The sequence below is a fragment of the Martes martes genome (assembly GCF_963455335.1).
Source record: "Martes martes genome assembly, chromosome: 7".
NCBI lineage: Eukaryota > Metazoa > Chordata > Mammalia > Carnivora > Mustelidae > Martes > Martes martes.
Window position 1 is genome coordinate 115666192 of NC_137894.1, and position 16109 is coordinate 115682300.

Consider the following 16109-nt stretch of genomic DNA (forward strand, 5'->3'; position numbering starts at 1 on the left):
AAGCCAGAGGTCAGCCCAGAATGAATTTTATGACCTCTTGGACGTGGATGTTAGACGGTCTTGGACAGAAAGCCCGTCCGCACACTGCTCACGCCCCGAGCAGAGGAACGCTGGTCGATAGAGGCCTTTAGCTACTGCGCTGTCTGCTGTCTGCTGTCGTTCTCATGCTGTCTTCTGAGTTTTGCCACATCTTTGTGTCCATCTGTGTGGTTCACGTACATGTCTTCCCTTGAATTGACTCACTGTTATCACTTAAATTTATTTTAAATTCAAGGGAGAGATTATTAGCAGTGCTGTCAGTGAGAAACTGGTGTCACCACCTAAACAAGGTAACCGTATGGACAGATACATACCTATTAAGCTGTTGAGGTCGGTTGATGTGGCACTGGCTTCATGTCATATGCTTCGCCTCGGGGACCCTGGACCCCCATGGCCCCGGTCCTCAGGGACCCTGCCTCGCCAGCATGCTGTTGGCCCCGTCCTGTTTCTCTGCCGTCCGTGCTGTCTTCTTCCCTCCACCCCCACTCTGCTCCTCATTTTAACTGCACCTGTTGGATGCTTGTCCCAACTCATTCCTCCAGACTTGAATCTTGCTTCTCATCAAGGGTATCTTCCAGAATCCAAGTTTTGCCTTGGTTTCAAGTTTTAAGATTTGGGCATTGAAAACGTCCCAGGGAGTGCAGACCCCCGAGTGGCTGAAGGGCCGGCGGGATCAGCCCCGCAGGAGGTCGTGGCACTGGGTCCCAGCCTTGGGGTGCCTGGAGGGGGACTTTGTGTGAAACAGTGCTGTCCTCATGCTCAGGGCTCCGGCTGCACACGTATTTTCCATTGAGAGAGCCTGGCCCCGTTCCTACTACTAGGTAGTGGGAGAGTTTTTTGTTTTCTTTTTTTAATGTTTTTACAGAAAAAAAATTGTTTTAATGGGAGTATGTGTTCAGGGTAGATAATGTAGCGGTTGCAGACGAGCACAAGAAATGGAAAAAGTCACTCGTACAGAGGTTCAGACTTCTTAAGTGATTGTTAGTGTAGGGGTAAGCTGCTTTCTCAAATCCTAAATGAAGCCAGTTGACAGGATGCACGTCTGTCCGTCCATCCGTCCATCCTGGACCTCTGGGACGTTGGCTGCAGGCCTGGAGAAACCCTGAGCAGACTTCATCAGGATCCTTTATAATCGGGCATCCGAGTTACACACGTGCCCACAGCTCACATGGTAGCCTTCTGGCAACATCTGGTTCCTCCTCTTGAGTCCTTCTCCTGTCCCAGCCTTTCAGGGTCCCCAGTCTGACCCATGCGTGGAGCCGGGGCCAGCCTCTCTGCCCTCACCCCCCACCACAGGCCCGTAGCCAGGGACCTCCTGTCAGCACTGCAGCCCAGCTTCCGTCCTTGTGGTCCGTGCACCCCCGGTGCCCCTGCTTCTAGGCCTTGGTGTGGCAGCCCAGCCTTGCACAAGATTGTGCCACTCTGTTTCTCAATGTCCTTCTCTGCCCCAGGCCCTGGGGACCTAAAACCAAAGCAGGGGTCCCCGCACAGAGGCAGCCTTGACCGCACGGATGCCTCCGCTGACCCAGCCGTGAAGCTCTGGCCCTCGGAGCTGAGCTCCCGGACCTGTTCAACCTCAGCCATCACTACAACCCCTTCCAGCTCCACCTCCCTCTCCCGGCACCCAGGCCGCACCAAAGGTGAGTCATGGGTCCTTCCTGAAGACCCCAGGCTTGCAGAGACAGGTGGTCAGCAGGCCGCTGAGGCTGTAGACCTGCTTTGCCGTCCCATAGGCCCAGCTTCGGCCCGTCAGCCGTGTGCTGTGGGGCGGGCAACCTCACCCACTAGTGGCCCGATCGTAAGCTGCTCTCACCACCCCCATTCAGGAATTGGTGGCACCAAGTAGCTCCGGAAGGGACGTGAACCGCAGTTTGGGCTAAAAGCAGGCAACACCCTAACCCATGTTGGTAGGAGTTTGGAGGCTTATTCTCTGTGGAGGAGACGTGACGTGTCTCTGAATCTGGAGGTGGCTTGGGGGAGTGGGAAGCAGGGCTCCTCGCTGAGAACAAGGAGATCTGGGGAAGGGTTTATACAGGGAGCCTCTCCCAGGGGCCAGCAGCCGTGCCTGGTCGCACCTTCAGACACGAGGTTAAAGTGTTCTTCAAGGGGTCTGATAAGCCTGAGAAATTCCCCACAGAGCGGTTCAGTCAGATCTTGTCGAGCGAAGCCTCTGAAAGTTCAAGGACTCCCCAGCATCCAATAGCAGTGACCCAAACGAGTGTGGGGCCGCAGAGTCACCCGACATGCAGCACAGAGACGGCCACTCTGCGGTGTCTGTCGTTGGCGTGGTCCGGGCGAGGTGACGCGTTCGCCCCACAGAACAGGAACGGGATGCTGTAAGCGAGAGCAGTGAAGGGAAGGGTGCTTGGAAATCTAAAATATGCGAACGGAAAGGAAGATCAAGCCTCATACTAAAAAAGACATCCCTCCTGTAACTAGAGACATGAGCGTATCCGAAGCCGCAGCTGGCAGAGCCAGGAGGGGTGCCTCTCGGGTGTCGGGAGTCAGAACTGGGAAGGGCGATTGCATTTCATCGCACCCCCAACTCGACTCCTGAAACCTGGCTGTGCAGAGCCTTCCTTTGACAGGTAGAGCGCATAGGGTCCCCGCCCTCGGAGTGCACCTGGGGAGAGGAGGGAGCGAGCACAGGGCGGCCACGCAGGCTTCTGCTCCCGGCTTGACCCTGGAAGCAGCAAGTCTCTTGCTGCTGGGGGTCAGTGGAATGGGGCCGTGTACCAGCTGGGACGGACAGTCAGCATTTCCCCTCCCCCTTCTCTCTGGGCTTGGAGTACAGAAGCCCTGTCTGGTCTCCGGGTGGGGGCTGGGGACTCCCAATTCCCCCTGGACTTCGGCAGCCTCTGTGGCTCAAGGGCCAGCCCTTTGGACTAACCCACGGACTGTGTCAGCCTAGGTCCCGTTCCTAAACCAGAGTCTGAGCCTAGAAACACCTCTGGCTGTTCCTACACCTGCAGAGCCCATGGGAAAGTCGGTCATCGCTGCAGACCCTGCCCTGGCCACGCAATTTCCCAGCAGCCCATTCTCACAATCCCACGTTCACGTCCAGTGGGCACATAGCTAGCCTCAGTGGAAGGAAACCCCCTTAGAATCAGCAGTTTTTTAAGTCATTCTGGTTTCTTTGAGAGCAGAATTTAACAAACAGGATCTGGGCCCTATGGAGTTGCCTTTGCTCCTAGGCCCTTTCAGTAAAGGAAGAGAGGGCAGATATATATTACTGGTTTGTGTCAGTTTCCAATACAGATTTAACATTGCAGGATTTCACATTTCCATGTCCTTTGCTTTATAGAATGCCTGTCTCCTGAAACATTTTTTCCCCTGAAAATATGCAAATAATGGTTTTTGTTTGTTTTTTAAGATTTTATTTATTCATGTGACAGAGATCACAAGTAGGCAGAGAGGCAGGCAGAGGGTATGGGGGGGGAGCAGGCTCCCTGTGGAGCAGAGAGCCTGATGCAGGGCTCGATCCCAGGACCCCGGGATCGTGACCTGAGCCAAAGTCAGAGGCTTTAACCCACTGAGCCGCCCAGGTGCCCCTGCAATAATGGTTTAAAAAGTAATCCTACCAGTGCTACCAGTCACCATAAATTCAGCAAGCAATGTTTTCTTTGTAGTTCTTTTTAATCCTTGGATTGTATCTCATTAAGGATGCTTTCACAGAGTTTTACATTAAAAATTCACTGCAGGGGCACCTGGGTGGCTCAGTTGGTTAAGCAACTGCCTTCGGCTCAGGTCATGATCCTGGAGTCCCAGGATCAAGTCCCACATCAGGCCCTCTGCTCATCAGGGAGCCAGCTTCTCCCTCTGCCCCTCACCCCTTTCATGCTCTCTCTCTCTCTCTCTCAAATAAATAAAATATTAAAAAAAAAAAAAAACACTGCAGATCAGTGTTTCTCTCTGATAACGTTAACAGTTTGACACAATAAGCTTTGTTCCTGTTTTTAGTTTTAGACTTTTTTCTTTGTAAATTAAACCCTGCGTGTTTTAATGTGTAAAATAACCAAACCAAAAATATTCGAAAACCTGAATTAAATGAAAAGGTATACTTGGTGCCCCCTCTCCCCCTCGGTCCCCGCGACTCCATTCCCAAAAACACCCTCTGGATAAGCTTTTTTCTTAGTCCCTTGTTTATACTCCCGGTATTTCTTTCTGTAAAAATAAATCAAAATAGGGGTGCCTGGGTGACTCACTACATTAAGCATCCGACTCTTAATCTCAGCTCAGGTCTTGATCTCAGGGTCATGAGTTCAAGCCCCGTGTCGGGTTCTACATTGGGCGTGGAGGCTACTCAAAAGCAAAACCATGATAAATAAATAAACAAAAACTACACACCTTGATTTTTTTTTCCCCCAGGCATATATCATGGAGATCTTTTTTAGTCTTTTTCTAGCTCTGTACTAATGAAAATGCCCACATCTCGATCCTTTCAAACACCCCACCCCCAGAGTTGACTTCTAGAAGCAGGATTGTCCTGTCAAAGGACAAAGAAAGATGTACTTTTCCTAAATAAGAGTCTGTAGTTGTTCAGAGTGTTCCAGAAAACCCCATCTTAACCAGTGACCTTACTTCCACCTAGGCTATAATTCAGATGACAGCCTCTGTGACCCATCCCTGGAGCTGGAGTTCAACCACAGGCCGTACGGTGAGTGCTCAGTGCCTCATGCCCTTGGGCCCGACGTCTCAGACTGGGTTTCATCAGCAGTGCTTTTCTTTTGAGCTCAGTCCCATGTGGAAAACAGGTAGACGTGACGTTGTTGCGTTGAATGGGAATGCAGAGGGCCACAGTTCCTCCAGGCTCCTTTCCACCCTCCCCAGGGGCCTGGGCATGTGACTTCTGCTTCCATACCTCCCATGACAGGGAACTCACCACCTTAAGAGTATCCCACTTCCACAGGTTCCAACTCTCCTTGCTTGAAAATGCCCCTGAGGTTTGCCAGGACGTTCTGCTGACCCCACTGGGAGCACTGGCAGCAGGGAGGCCTCTCATTGTTCTCATTTGGATTTTAATTGTCTAGAGTAGCTCTGAGATGTGTGTGGTCTTAGAAATTGTTAGAAGCATTTGGCCATTTGACTTAGCTATATTGTAAGTTTCTGCAGAAGGGAAACAGTGAATTATATACCAGCCTTCTCAAAAATTAAAAGCTGCTTTGGGTTTTAATGATTTTTGAAAAACAAAAGTCCTAGTAGGGTGGGAAAATAATTCTTTTTTTTTTTTAGTATATGTGCTGCCGAAGCAAGCACTGGAAAATAATTCTTAAAAAAAAAAAATCCTCAGAACTCACAGTGAGTTCTGTTTTTTTTTGTTTTTTAAGATTTTATTTATTTGACAGAGAGCACAAGTAGGCAGAGAGGCAGGCAGAGAGAGAGGGGGAAGCAGACTCCCCACTGAGCAGAGAGCATGATACAGGGCTCAGTCCGAGGACCCTGAGATCATGACCTGAGCCAAAGGCAGAGGCTTCAACCCACTGAGCCACCCAGGCACCCTGAGTTCTGTTTATTTCTAATCAACAATAAATGTAGGGGCTAACGTGGTCTCCTACCCTAGTCATTTTCTTTTTTTTTTTTTTTAAGATTATTTATTTTCAAGATTTTATTTTATTCGACAGACAGAGATCACAAGTAGGCAGAGAGGCAGGCAGAGAGAGAGAAGAGGAAGCAGGCTCCCCGCTGAGCAGAGAGCCTGACGTGGGGTTCGATCCCAGGACCCTGAGATCATGACCTAAGCTGAAGGCAGAGGCTTAACCCACTGAGCCACCCAGGTGCCCCTATTTTTTTTTTTTTTTTTAGATTTTATTTATTTATTTGGGAGAAAGAGAATGAAAGAGAGCACATGAGAGGAGGGAGAGTCAGAGGGAGTCAGAGTCAGGCTCCCCACTGCGCTGGGAGCCTGATGTGGGACTTGATCCTGGGACTCCAGGATCATGACCCAAGCTGAAGGTGGTCGCTTAACTAACTGAGCCACCAAGGCGCCCCTTAAGATTTATTTTACAGAACGAGAGAATGAGTTGGGGGTGGGTAGGGCAGAGGGAGAGAGAGAATCCCAAGCAGACTCCCTGCTAAGTGCAGAGCCCAACTTAGGGCGCCATCTCATGACCCTGAGATCACAACCTGAGCCGAAATCAAGAGTCAGACACTTAACAGACTGAGCCACACAGGCGCCCCTCCTACCCTAGTCATTGTCTTAAACCTTCTGTGATGCTGGTGTTGGACAGATACAGACACCGCACTTGGCGTGAGAAAATACAGGCTCTGTGGCAGTTTAACACACGGGCCCTCATGTCTTCACACTGAGGGGCGGGGAGCATACCTGGGGGTACTGGCCCCCGTGCTCTGTTAAGGCACCCTGAGGAGCCAGATTGGTGCTCCAAGAGCTGACCACTGAGGGGTTTTCTTCCTAAGTACTCTGATTCCTTGAGCTTTTCTTAGCAGGAAAAAGAACGAAAAGCAAAAGTGCTTTGGGGGCTAGGGGACTCCTGGTAGCCCAGTCGGTCAAGGGTCTGCCTTTGGTTAAGGGTCAGGTCATGACCTCAGGGTCTTAGGATCGAGTCCTGCATTGGGCTGAGCAGGGAGCCTGCTTCTCCCTTGGCTTCCCTCCCACCATGCTCTCCGTCCCTTCTCTCTCTCTCAAATAAAATCTTTAAAAAGAAAAAAATAGTGCTTTGGGTCCTATTGATTTGTATCCCCCTTTTCTCTTAATGAAACTTCATTCCTTTTAAAAGAGAGATGTGCATTTTTTATGTCTTTTTTTCCCCTCCCAGAGAGGAGACTTACTCTGCTTTTACACTTTTCACGAAAACTTAAGTATTTTTTGGCTCCTCCCCAAACCCCATTTGCTAATAGTTTTCCAGATGCCTGCTCTTTGCAGAGTGCATCGGCACTTGGGAACCCGGCGCCCTATAGACCCAGTCAGGAGAGTGTCTCCGGGGCATGGGGAGCAGAGCATCTCCCATGCTGGCCTGTCTCCAGGTCTCCGTGTAGTTCGACCCAACACCTGCTGTGTGCTGAGAGGATGCAGGGATGATGGAAGTGCGGTTCCTGGTCCCGCAGGACAGACGCTGGTGCAGGGCTCCTGGAAGAGCAGACCAGGAGGAGCAGGTCTGCTGGTCTTGAAGGGGCAGCTGCCCTTTGCAGGGGTAGAGCCGCCCCTCCTGCTGGCTCAGCCTGTGACCTGAGAGCTGCCACACGCCGCATCAGGCGCACACCGGGCAGCAGCCACAAGGACTGGTTTCTCTGGCCCTTGTCCCTGTACAGGTCGATTTTCCCCTCGCAGGTAGATGTGCATTTGAGATGGGGAAGCAAGGAACTGAGGGACCATGAATGACCAGGGAAAGCCAGCTCTCCCCCACCCCTGGCCCCCTGCACCGGCCCTCGCAGCTCACCGGAGTGAAGGTGCCCCGTGTGCAGGCACACACCCCATTGTGCACATGTGCATGTGTGTGGCCCGCGGATGCCTGGCTCCCGCTCTCACCGGGTCTCACCAGTTCCAGAAAGCTCTGTGCCATCATGGGAGTGAGTCCTCCCACCTCAGCTGTTGGCTCACACCGAGCCTCCCTTCTCTCCAGTCTGCTTGCGGTGCCATAGTCCCTAGTGCTAGAGCTAATAAAAACAGAGCTAGTTGTCGTTTCTGGATCGTTTGTGGGATGCTATGCCTCACACCCATGTTGGTGAAGCTGGATCCCCTGAAGGGAGAACATAGAGAACCCCAGAGTCCGTCCTTCCTGAGGACATTGCCTTAACTTCAGCATAGAGCGGCTTTGTTATGCAGCTTTTCTCGGATTAGATGGTTCGGTGTGGGGCCTACCTGCCCCTGGCCATTCAGGCTGAGTGTCCCTTCCTTCCAGTGTCCCGGCCAGACAGCTTGGAGAGCAGTCGGAACACATCCAGCGACAGCTCGCCTCTTAACCTGAAAGGTAGGTCAGCCTTGGCTTCCATGCATTTCTCGTTGTATTTGGGTCTTTGGTTCCGGGCTCATTTATTTTTATACTTCGAGCAAACACACAGGCTTCTCTGCTGCCTCACGCGCTTGCACGTATGGTCCACGTCATGCGGGTTCAAGCCCAGACCTGGGTGTCTGAGTGAATCCCTTTACTCCCGCCTAGCCCAGGGCGCCCGGGCCAGCACCCATGCTCTGAATCCAAGCTACTTCATCTGTAGAGTGGGGCAGTCATTAGGACCAGGAGTCTGGGGTGGCCAGAGAGGACAGCTGCACCATTCTGATTCTTTCCATGTTTTAACTGCTATAGTGCACAGTATCATCTGTCTTAACAAACATTTCTGTGCATTTGAAGGGGACGTGTTTGTTGTCCCAAAACTAGAAGATTTTCAAAGATTTTTTTTCTCTTAGCATGCACCTGACCAGCCCGTGGAAGACGCTAGCATGTAGCAGGCCTAAATAACCCTTCAGTGAACGGATGACACCTGACGAGCATGGGGCCTCATAGTGATGAATATTAGATAGTCACTTAAACTTCACCAGGAGCTCTCCACTTTTATCTCAAGTTACTTTATTTTTAAATGCCAGACGGAGACAGGGGAAGCCTCCTACGCTGTTGGTGGGAAGGCAAGCTGGTGCAGCCACTCTGGAAAACAGTATGGAGGTTCCTCAGAAAGTTAAAAATAGAGCTACCCTATGACCCAGCAGTTGCACTACTAGGGATTTACCTCAAACATATAAAGGTCATGATCCGAAGGGGCACCTGCATCCTAATGTTCATAGCAGCGATGTCTACAATAACCACACTATGGAAAGAGCCCAGATGTCCATCAACAGATGAGTGGATAAAGAAGATGTGGTGGAGATATACAAGGGAATATTACTCAGCCATCAAAACAAATAATTTTGCCATTTGCAATGACATGGCTGGAACTAGAGGGTATTATGCTAAGTAAAATAAGTCAGAGAAAGATAATTATACGATTTCACTCAATATGTGGAATTTAAGAAAAAAAACAAGAGTATAGGGGAATGGAGGGAAAAATAAAACAAGGTAAACTCAGAGAGGGAGACAAACCATGAGAGACTGTTAACCATAGGAAACAAACTGAGGGTTGCTGGAGGGGAGGGGTTGGGGAGGTGGGGTAACTGGGTGACGGGCATGAAGGAGGGCACGTGATGGAATGAGCACTGGGTGTTACATACAACTATGAATCACAGACCTCTATGTCTGAAACGAATAACATACTATATGTTAATTAAATTTAAATAAAAATAACAAATGCCAGACTGAAATTCTGAAGCTCTCAAAAAAAAATTTTTCTTAAAGGAAGCGTAATATGGGCCTTGAACTCACAGCCCTGAGATCACGACCTGAGCTGAGATTGAGATCAAGAGTCAGACACTTAACCAACCAAAACACCCAGGCGCCCCTTTCCTAAATGTTCTTACTATCAAAATCCCAGCCTGGGAGAAGTGCGCCCGGGTTCTCCGCCAGGGTTCTCTCTGTTTTGGGTGAACCCAAGGCAGTCCAGAGTGCCCCTGGAGGCAGGCAAGAGAGGGGAGGGAGACTCAGGTGTGTGCCTCTGTACCGCCCTGCCCCACCGCCCAGGTTCCTCCGACCAGCTCCACGGCAGGTCCGAGAGCTTCAGCAGCGAAGACCTGATCCCCAGCAGGGACACGGCTGCTTTGCCACGGGATGCCAGCACCCCGGGACGCACCGCCCTCGGCCGCCATGAGTACCCCCCACCCTGGAATGGGCCTCTCCCCCAGGACGGCGTCCAGAAGAGAGGCGCTACACAGCCCCACGCGGGGGGACGGCCCTGCTCTCCCTCGCCGAGCAGTGAGATGGTCACGCTGGAGGAGTTTCTGGAGGAAAGCAACCGGAGCTCCCCGACCCCTGTGAGTGGCCCAGGGCTGGGACACGGCGTGCCTCTCTTCCCCCATCCTCTCCCTGAGTTGGGACCCGGGGCAGAGACCTTGACAGCAGAGGCATAGAAGGGGCCGGGGCAGGGGTGCCATGGCCTGGGTGCAGAGCTGACGCGGGTGGAGAAGGATGCCCACCAGCTGGCAAGCCACACGCACTGGCCACCAGCCCCGGGCCCCAGGGGCAGTTGGCTCCATCTGTGGAGGGACCCGGCAGGAGTTCTTTGCCAGCACGGAGGGCAGGGATGGGGTGTGCCCCCCCAACCCAGGAGCTTCTCTCAAGATAGGGCCAGCCCCTGACTTGGCAGGGTGAGGATCTCACAGTAAATTTTGTGGTGAAGCCCTGAATTACCCACTCACCCTAAGCCTTTACCAGCAGAGGTCGGCAGACTGTTTCTGGAAAGGGCCGGAGAGTAAATGTCTTGGGCATTCCCAGCTGTACAATCTCTAGTCGACCGCTCAGCTCTGCCGTTGCCGTGAGAACACAGACGGAGCCCATCTCTCAGCAAACGGGCACAGCTGTGGGCCCACAAAACTTTACTCATGGACGTTGACATTTGAATTTCGTATGATTGTCATGGGTCACGTAAGGCTGGGTGTTTTGTGTGTGTGTGTGTTTGAAGATTTTATCTCTTTTTTTGACAGAGAGAGGGAGACAGAGAGGAAACTCCAGCAGGGGGAGTGGGAGAGGGTTTCCTGCCGAGCAGGGAGCCCGACTCGGGGTTCGATCCCAGGACCCTGTAGTCATGACCTGAGCCAAAGGCAGATACTGGACTGAGCCACCCAGGCACCCCATGGCTGTTCTTTTTTAAAATTTTTTTTCCGATCATTTAAAAACATAAAAGCTATTCTTAGCTCATGGGCCATGCAAGAACTTGTGGCAAACAGATTGAGCCACGCAGCTGGAGTTTGCCGGCCTGTGTTCTGCGGCTCTGACCCCCGGATGTCCTGTGCATGAGGGTCCCCATCCTCTGTCCCCTCTTCAGGGCCTCAGTTCAGCTTTTCTGAAGCGACAGGCGCGTCTTTTGCACTCTGTGCCTGACTTCAGTCGTGTGAGCAGCTGCGTTACATGAACATGAACTTGCTGTCTTGCAGTTGAGTTCTTTTAAGGATTTTTCATGCTTCCAGGATTCCGTCTCATTCTCCTTCGACCGCTGAACTTTCCTTAGCTGCATGGTAAGCTCTGTGAGCCCCGTCAGCAGGCCGTGGGGGAACAGTCTCGTTCAGTAGCTGTTAACTGAACACCTGCCGTGTGTGACACAGTGTGCTTAGTGCCTGCTCTCGAAAACCACAGCAAACCAGTGAATGGCAAGTGGCACACTTGCTAGTGCAATCTCATGGTTGGCCCTGAAAGGAAATGGAAAATGTGGTCCCTGCGCTCCCTCCTTTGATATTTCCATCTGGCAACCACTTACTCTATGCGCTGGGAGTTGGAGAAACCAGACAAAAACCCTGCTTCTTTCAGGAAGTTTAGGGTCTGCTCAGTGGTTCCCATATTCACCTGGTGGCCTTGCCAGGACACAGGCTGCCCCCAGAGCTTTGGGCTCTGTGGGTCTGAGCTGGGGCTCCCAGAGAATCTGCAGCTGTCCTGGCTTCCCGGATGAGGCTCTGGTTCTCAGTATGTGTCTAGGCATCCCACACCGAGGAGCCCCGATCTGGTGAAATAAGTGAAAACGGTCCAGAAAGCAGGGCTGCCTGCACTTGGGAGACTTTCCTTCTCCACTCTTTTCTGACTACGTACCTGTCACAGTGAGTTTGCTTTCCCTTTGCAGATTTTGGGGGAGAGGGGCAGTTCTGTGCAAAGTGACAGGGCCCACCCTGTTCAGCTCGGACCTGTCCCTCGCACTGCTCCTCACTCACGTTCTGTATTGTCACCTGTCCCTTTACAGCCTAAACAAGCCCGAAATAATCTCTCACAGCGGCAGCTCATGTTGGGGGCTGCCATGTGGCCCTGGAGAGCCACGCTTACCTCTCCTCCTGCCCAGGATGCAGACCCCCTGCCGACCCCATGCACCTGACCCCTCCCCGCCCCCCCACCCACCCCAGGAAGTCACAGCCTGCCCCACCCGGGCCTCCACTCCCTGGGTATTGATGATGCCGGGAGGGGGGTGTCTCAAAATGGGCTCCTGGGTGGCCAGGGGGGGTGGCCCCCTGATGGTGCATATGGAGAATTGAAAATGTGCCACGGGGACCCAGGTGGCACCGTCAGCTGCTGCAGTCAGACGTCACGCAGCAAGAGGCGTTCATCCCTGGTCTGCTCTCTAGATGTGGGTCCTGTGGCAACCCTGAGGCTTCAGCTTCCTCACCTGCTAAAGATTGTTTTAATCCAACTTAAATAACCTTGCAAGGTTACTTTGACAATGAAGGGAGGGTTTGGTTTCTTGGTGATTACACCCGCGGTTCTTAGCGTAGAGCTTGGCACTCGAGAAAGGGTTCCGTCAGTGTTGACAATGGAAGGTCTTAACACACACTCCACCAAAATCTGTGGCCTCGCCAAGCATCAGATAGCAGAGTGTGCCTCTGTCAAATTGAGCATCCAGATGTTTCTAGGGGCCAGGAGCTGTGGGCAGGTGCGGACGACTTCTGAGCTAGGCTCTCCCAACCCCCACCTGCCACGTGAATGTACTTCCTTTCCTGGGTTTTTGGAATCCGTCAGCCTAAGGAGGAACCTCTGCTCAGCTCCTCCAGGCTCTGAGGTCCTGACAGGAGGCTGAAGTTACCGAGCGGCGTCATAGACCCTGGCCTCTGGTGGCTCTGTGTGCCTGCAGGGTGGTGGAGAGGACACAGGTTCACCAGCCAGGGGAAGCCCAGCCCTTGAGGGGAGCAGGCTGGTGGGCTGCACCATCCCCTGCCCTCGCCCTCGGTTCCCCCCAGGCAGCCCCACGGTCCTGGGCAGTCTGCGTTTGTGGCTCCCACCCACCCCCACCATGCCCGCCTCTCAGGGGGCAGTGGTCTGAGCGGCAGTGAGGGTTCTGGCTTTTGAAGAGCCGCTCTTGCTCCCTTTCCTCAGTGGCCCCAGACAAAGCCCTTGGGGTGTGTCTGAGCGTGGTGGGCTGACTGCAGCACTACGGGTCGGCTTGCTCCCCCTGCCCTGCCTGGTAGGACAGCAAGAACGGATGGGGACAGTTGGCTGTGGTCGGGCTTGCAGTCCCAACCTTTCCATAGCGTGGATGAGCTTTGCGGGAAGTCTTCTCCTGTCTGGTGTGTGTGCTTGTTTGTGAAGTTGGGGGCTGCCACAGTGACGTCTGCGGTTCTCGCCCTCGTGAGCCATGTATAGCCCCCAAAGCCTGACCAGGGGTGGCGTGTGAGTGGTGGGGCAACATTAGACCTCGAAGAGGCCGAGCAGGAGCCAAAAAAACCCCGCCCTGGCCACCTGCACTGCCCAGAGGACATCCTGGGGTGGGGGTTTTGGGGAGGGCTGTCCCAGCACCCGCCTGGCCCTGGTGGCCACCTCTCACTTCTTCCTTTCCTCCCTGTAGGATGCTCCCAGTTGCCGGGATGACCTGCTGAGTGACTACTTCAGGAAGGCCAGCGATCTCCCAGCCACTGGAGGCCAGTCAGGACCACCTACCAGGAAAGAAGGGGCCAAGATGCCCACTAGCTTTGTGGCCCCCACCATCAAGATGGCCATCAGCACCTCTGAGGGGAAGCTCCCGAAGCCCGGGCAGTATGTGAAACCAAGCTTCAGAGCTGCTGAGGCCGAGGCCCTGCCCAGTGGCCCCCCAAGGCAGGTCCAGCCTCCCCAGAGCCTGTCTCTGGGTAGACCCCGGCAGGCTGCCATGCCCCCGACATCCCACACGCCTGCCAGCCGGAGCGCGTCTCTGAGCCGGGCTTTCAGCCTCGCCTCTGCCGACCTTCTCCGGGCCAGCGGGCCAGAGGCTTGCAAACAGGAAGCCCCTCAGAAGCTGGGGGGTCCTGACAGCTCAGGGGGCAGAGAAACGGGCAGCCATGTCCTGCAAAGCCCCACACCCCCCAGCTCCCACAGCCTGGCCCGGGAGCGGACCCCACTTGTGGGAAAGACTGGCGGCTCTGGTCAGGGCCCAGGCCCCCGCAGCCGGCCCCCAGATGTGAGGCGCTTTTCACTGGCTCCCCCAAAGGAGGAGAGGCTGGCCCCCCTGCAGCAGTCCGCCACAGCCCCGGCCATCGCCGCTGGAGCCGGCGGTTCCTGCAGCGGCGGCAGCAGCTCCCAGACCCAGCACTTCCCCCTGGCCGCAGCCCAGGCCACCAGGACCAAAGCCCAGACACCCCCCCACGCGGCAGAGGTGGCCGCCATCGCCCCTGTCCGGGGGCCGCTCAGCCTCTCCGAGGGTGATGGGGTCCCAAGGCAAGGCCACAGTGAGGGGCTCCCCGTCAAGAGCCCTGGGAGGTCTCCTGACTTGGCTCCCCACCCCAGCCGGGCCCCCGAGGACTTCAGCCGCGGAAGCAGCTTGAAGAGCACGCCGGCGTCCCCCGAGCCTGGTGGGGACCCGCAGACAGTGTGGTATGAGTATGGCTGCGTGTGACTCATCTGGGCCAGCGGCTTCTGAACCTTCCAGCGACTGACTCACCTTCTAATTATGATGGCCTTTTCTTCTGTCTGCCTGTGGTGCCGGGAAGGGGTTTAGAATGCGGACCGGGGTTCCTGGGCATCTCTCCCACTTGTTCTGTTAATGAAAACACTGTGCCAAGCCCTGAGAGGATTACACTCCCGTGTGCGTGTGTGTGTGTGTGTGTGTGTGTGTGTGTCTTCTGTATGTGTAGCCTCCAGCAACCGCTGTCTTTTGAACAAATCCACTTCAACATGAGGACACTCAGAATACAGTGACACAACTGACCCCAGAGTAGACACTATTTGAGCACGTCCCAGCAGAACACTCATTTACAACTTGTCGACCTCTCTTAAGGCACTTGTGTTTGTGTGTGTGCAAACACACATTCCCATGGCCAACCCCTAGTGGTTCTGGAAACTCCGTGTCCTCTTCCTAAAAGCCATTTGATCCTAGGAGAAGTCCAGACTGGCCAAACTACAAAGAGCTCGAGGACCTCGGGGAGACGCCAGAATTAGGATTGCTGCTGAAAACCAGGAGTGCGGCCACGCCATTTCCTGGGGTCCCAAGCAATTCCATTTTACCCCAGGGCAGGTGGCCTCGGGCTTTGCCCACCCACCCGCGGCCGGCTCCTGGGCTCCATACAGTGGGCTCTGGGGGCCCCGTGGAGACCTGCCTTCCCTGGCTCTCTCGTCTACAAACACTGGATCTTCTGGGGCTAGGGGCCGCGGCAGAGAGGAGCGCCAGTCTCGGCCCCCTCCCAGCAAGTGGGTGTCATGTACGGAGGGGAAGCATGTGCAGGAGTGGGTCGTAGGCCTGCTTGGTAATGTGGCTGCTGCCTCTCGCCTTCCCCAGTCTCAGATGAGAGACTGATTTATTATTTCTGAATAACTTCTTGTGGTAGAAACCAAATTTCTTTTAATATATATGTGCACACTCCTGTGAAATATATATACTTCGAGGGGGATCTATTTATGTTCCATTGGGAGTCTGTCTTTTCTCTCAGGAATCTTACCTGCTGCTTTGTGTATTTGGTCGGATTCCTGACAAACGTTTTCTGTTTAGTAAAGGTGCTCTTTCTGGGATGTACTAAACCTGGTGACTTTTAAGATATTTTTTTCTTTTGATTTAATATACTGAGAAAGAAATGCAACTGTTAACAAGACCAGTTGTAGGAGTGCTTTGGGTTGTATACTAAATAGCCATTCATTCTGGAACACGAGGACAGGTTGGTAATAAAACGGAACGGCAGAGACTTGAGTCCTGGTTTTTCTCACTGGGCTGGGCTGGTGGCATTGGACCGGCCATGGTGGCGGGGGGGGGGGGATCTCAGGGGGTCTCAGGGCTCTCCGGGCGCCCGGCTTCATCCCAGAGAGCCTTTCCGGCCGCTGGAACCCACAGCTCCCTTTGCCTCCAGGTCACAGAACACAAAAGAGCAAGGTTTTCGGGCTCACTCTGCAATGGCTTTTTCCCAGACTCACATTTATTTTCAGCTTGGAAGAGCTGAATCCTGTTTTGGTGTGGGATTCATCTCGTGACAGAAGTTCAGCTTCAGCTGGTCCTTTGGGTTTTCCCAAGGCTACTCAACTCAGAAGGGTCGGATCTGGAATTTAGATCTCCACAGCCTCAGTTCGGATGCTTAAGTCGGATGGAGAGAAGGAGACTGCTAT

General features: G+C 53.6%; 1 protein-coding gene across 1 annotated transcript in view; it reads left to right on the forward strand.

Annotated features, from left to right (window-relative positions):
- Window positions 1-15697, forward strand: part of CCDC88C (coiled-coil domain containing 88C) — a 126390-nt gene extending 110693 nt beyond the window's left edge. Inside the window, exons 26-30 of the mRNA XM_080809124.1 lie at window positions 1491-1679; window positions 4631-4696; window positions 7896-7964; window positions 9600-9889; window positions 13393-15697. Of these exons, the coding sequence (XP_080665250.1) occupies window positions 1491-1679; window positions 4631-4696; window positions 7896-7964; window positions 9600-9889; window positions 13393-14415 (1637 nt within the window). The 3' untranslated portion in view covers window positions 14416-15697. The remainder of the gene's footprint in view (window positions 1-1490; window positions 1680-4630; window positions 4697-7895; window positions 7965-9599; window positions 9890-13392) is intronic.
- Window positions 15698-16109: the final 412 nt, after the last annotated feature.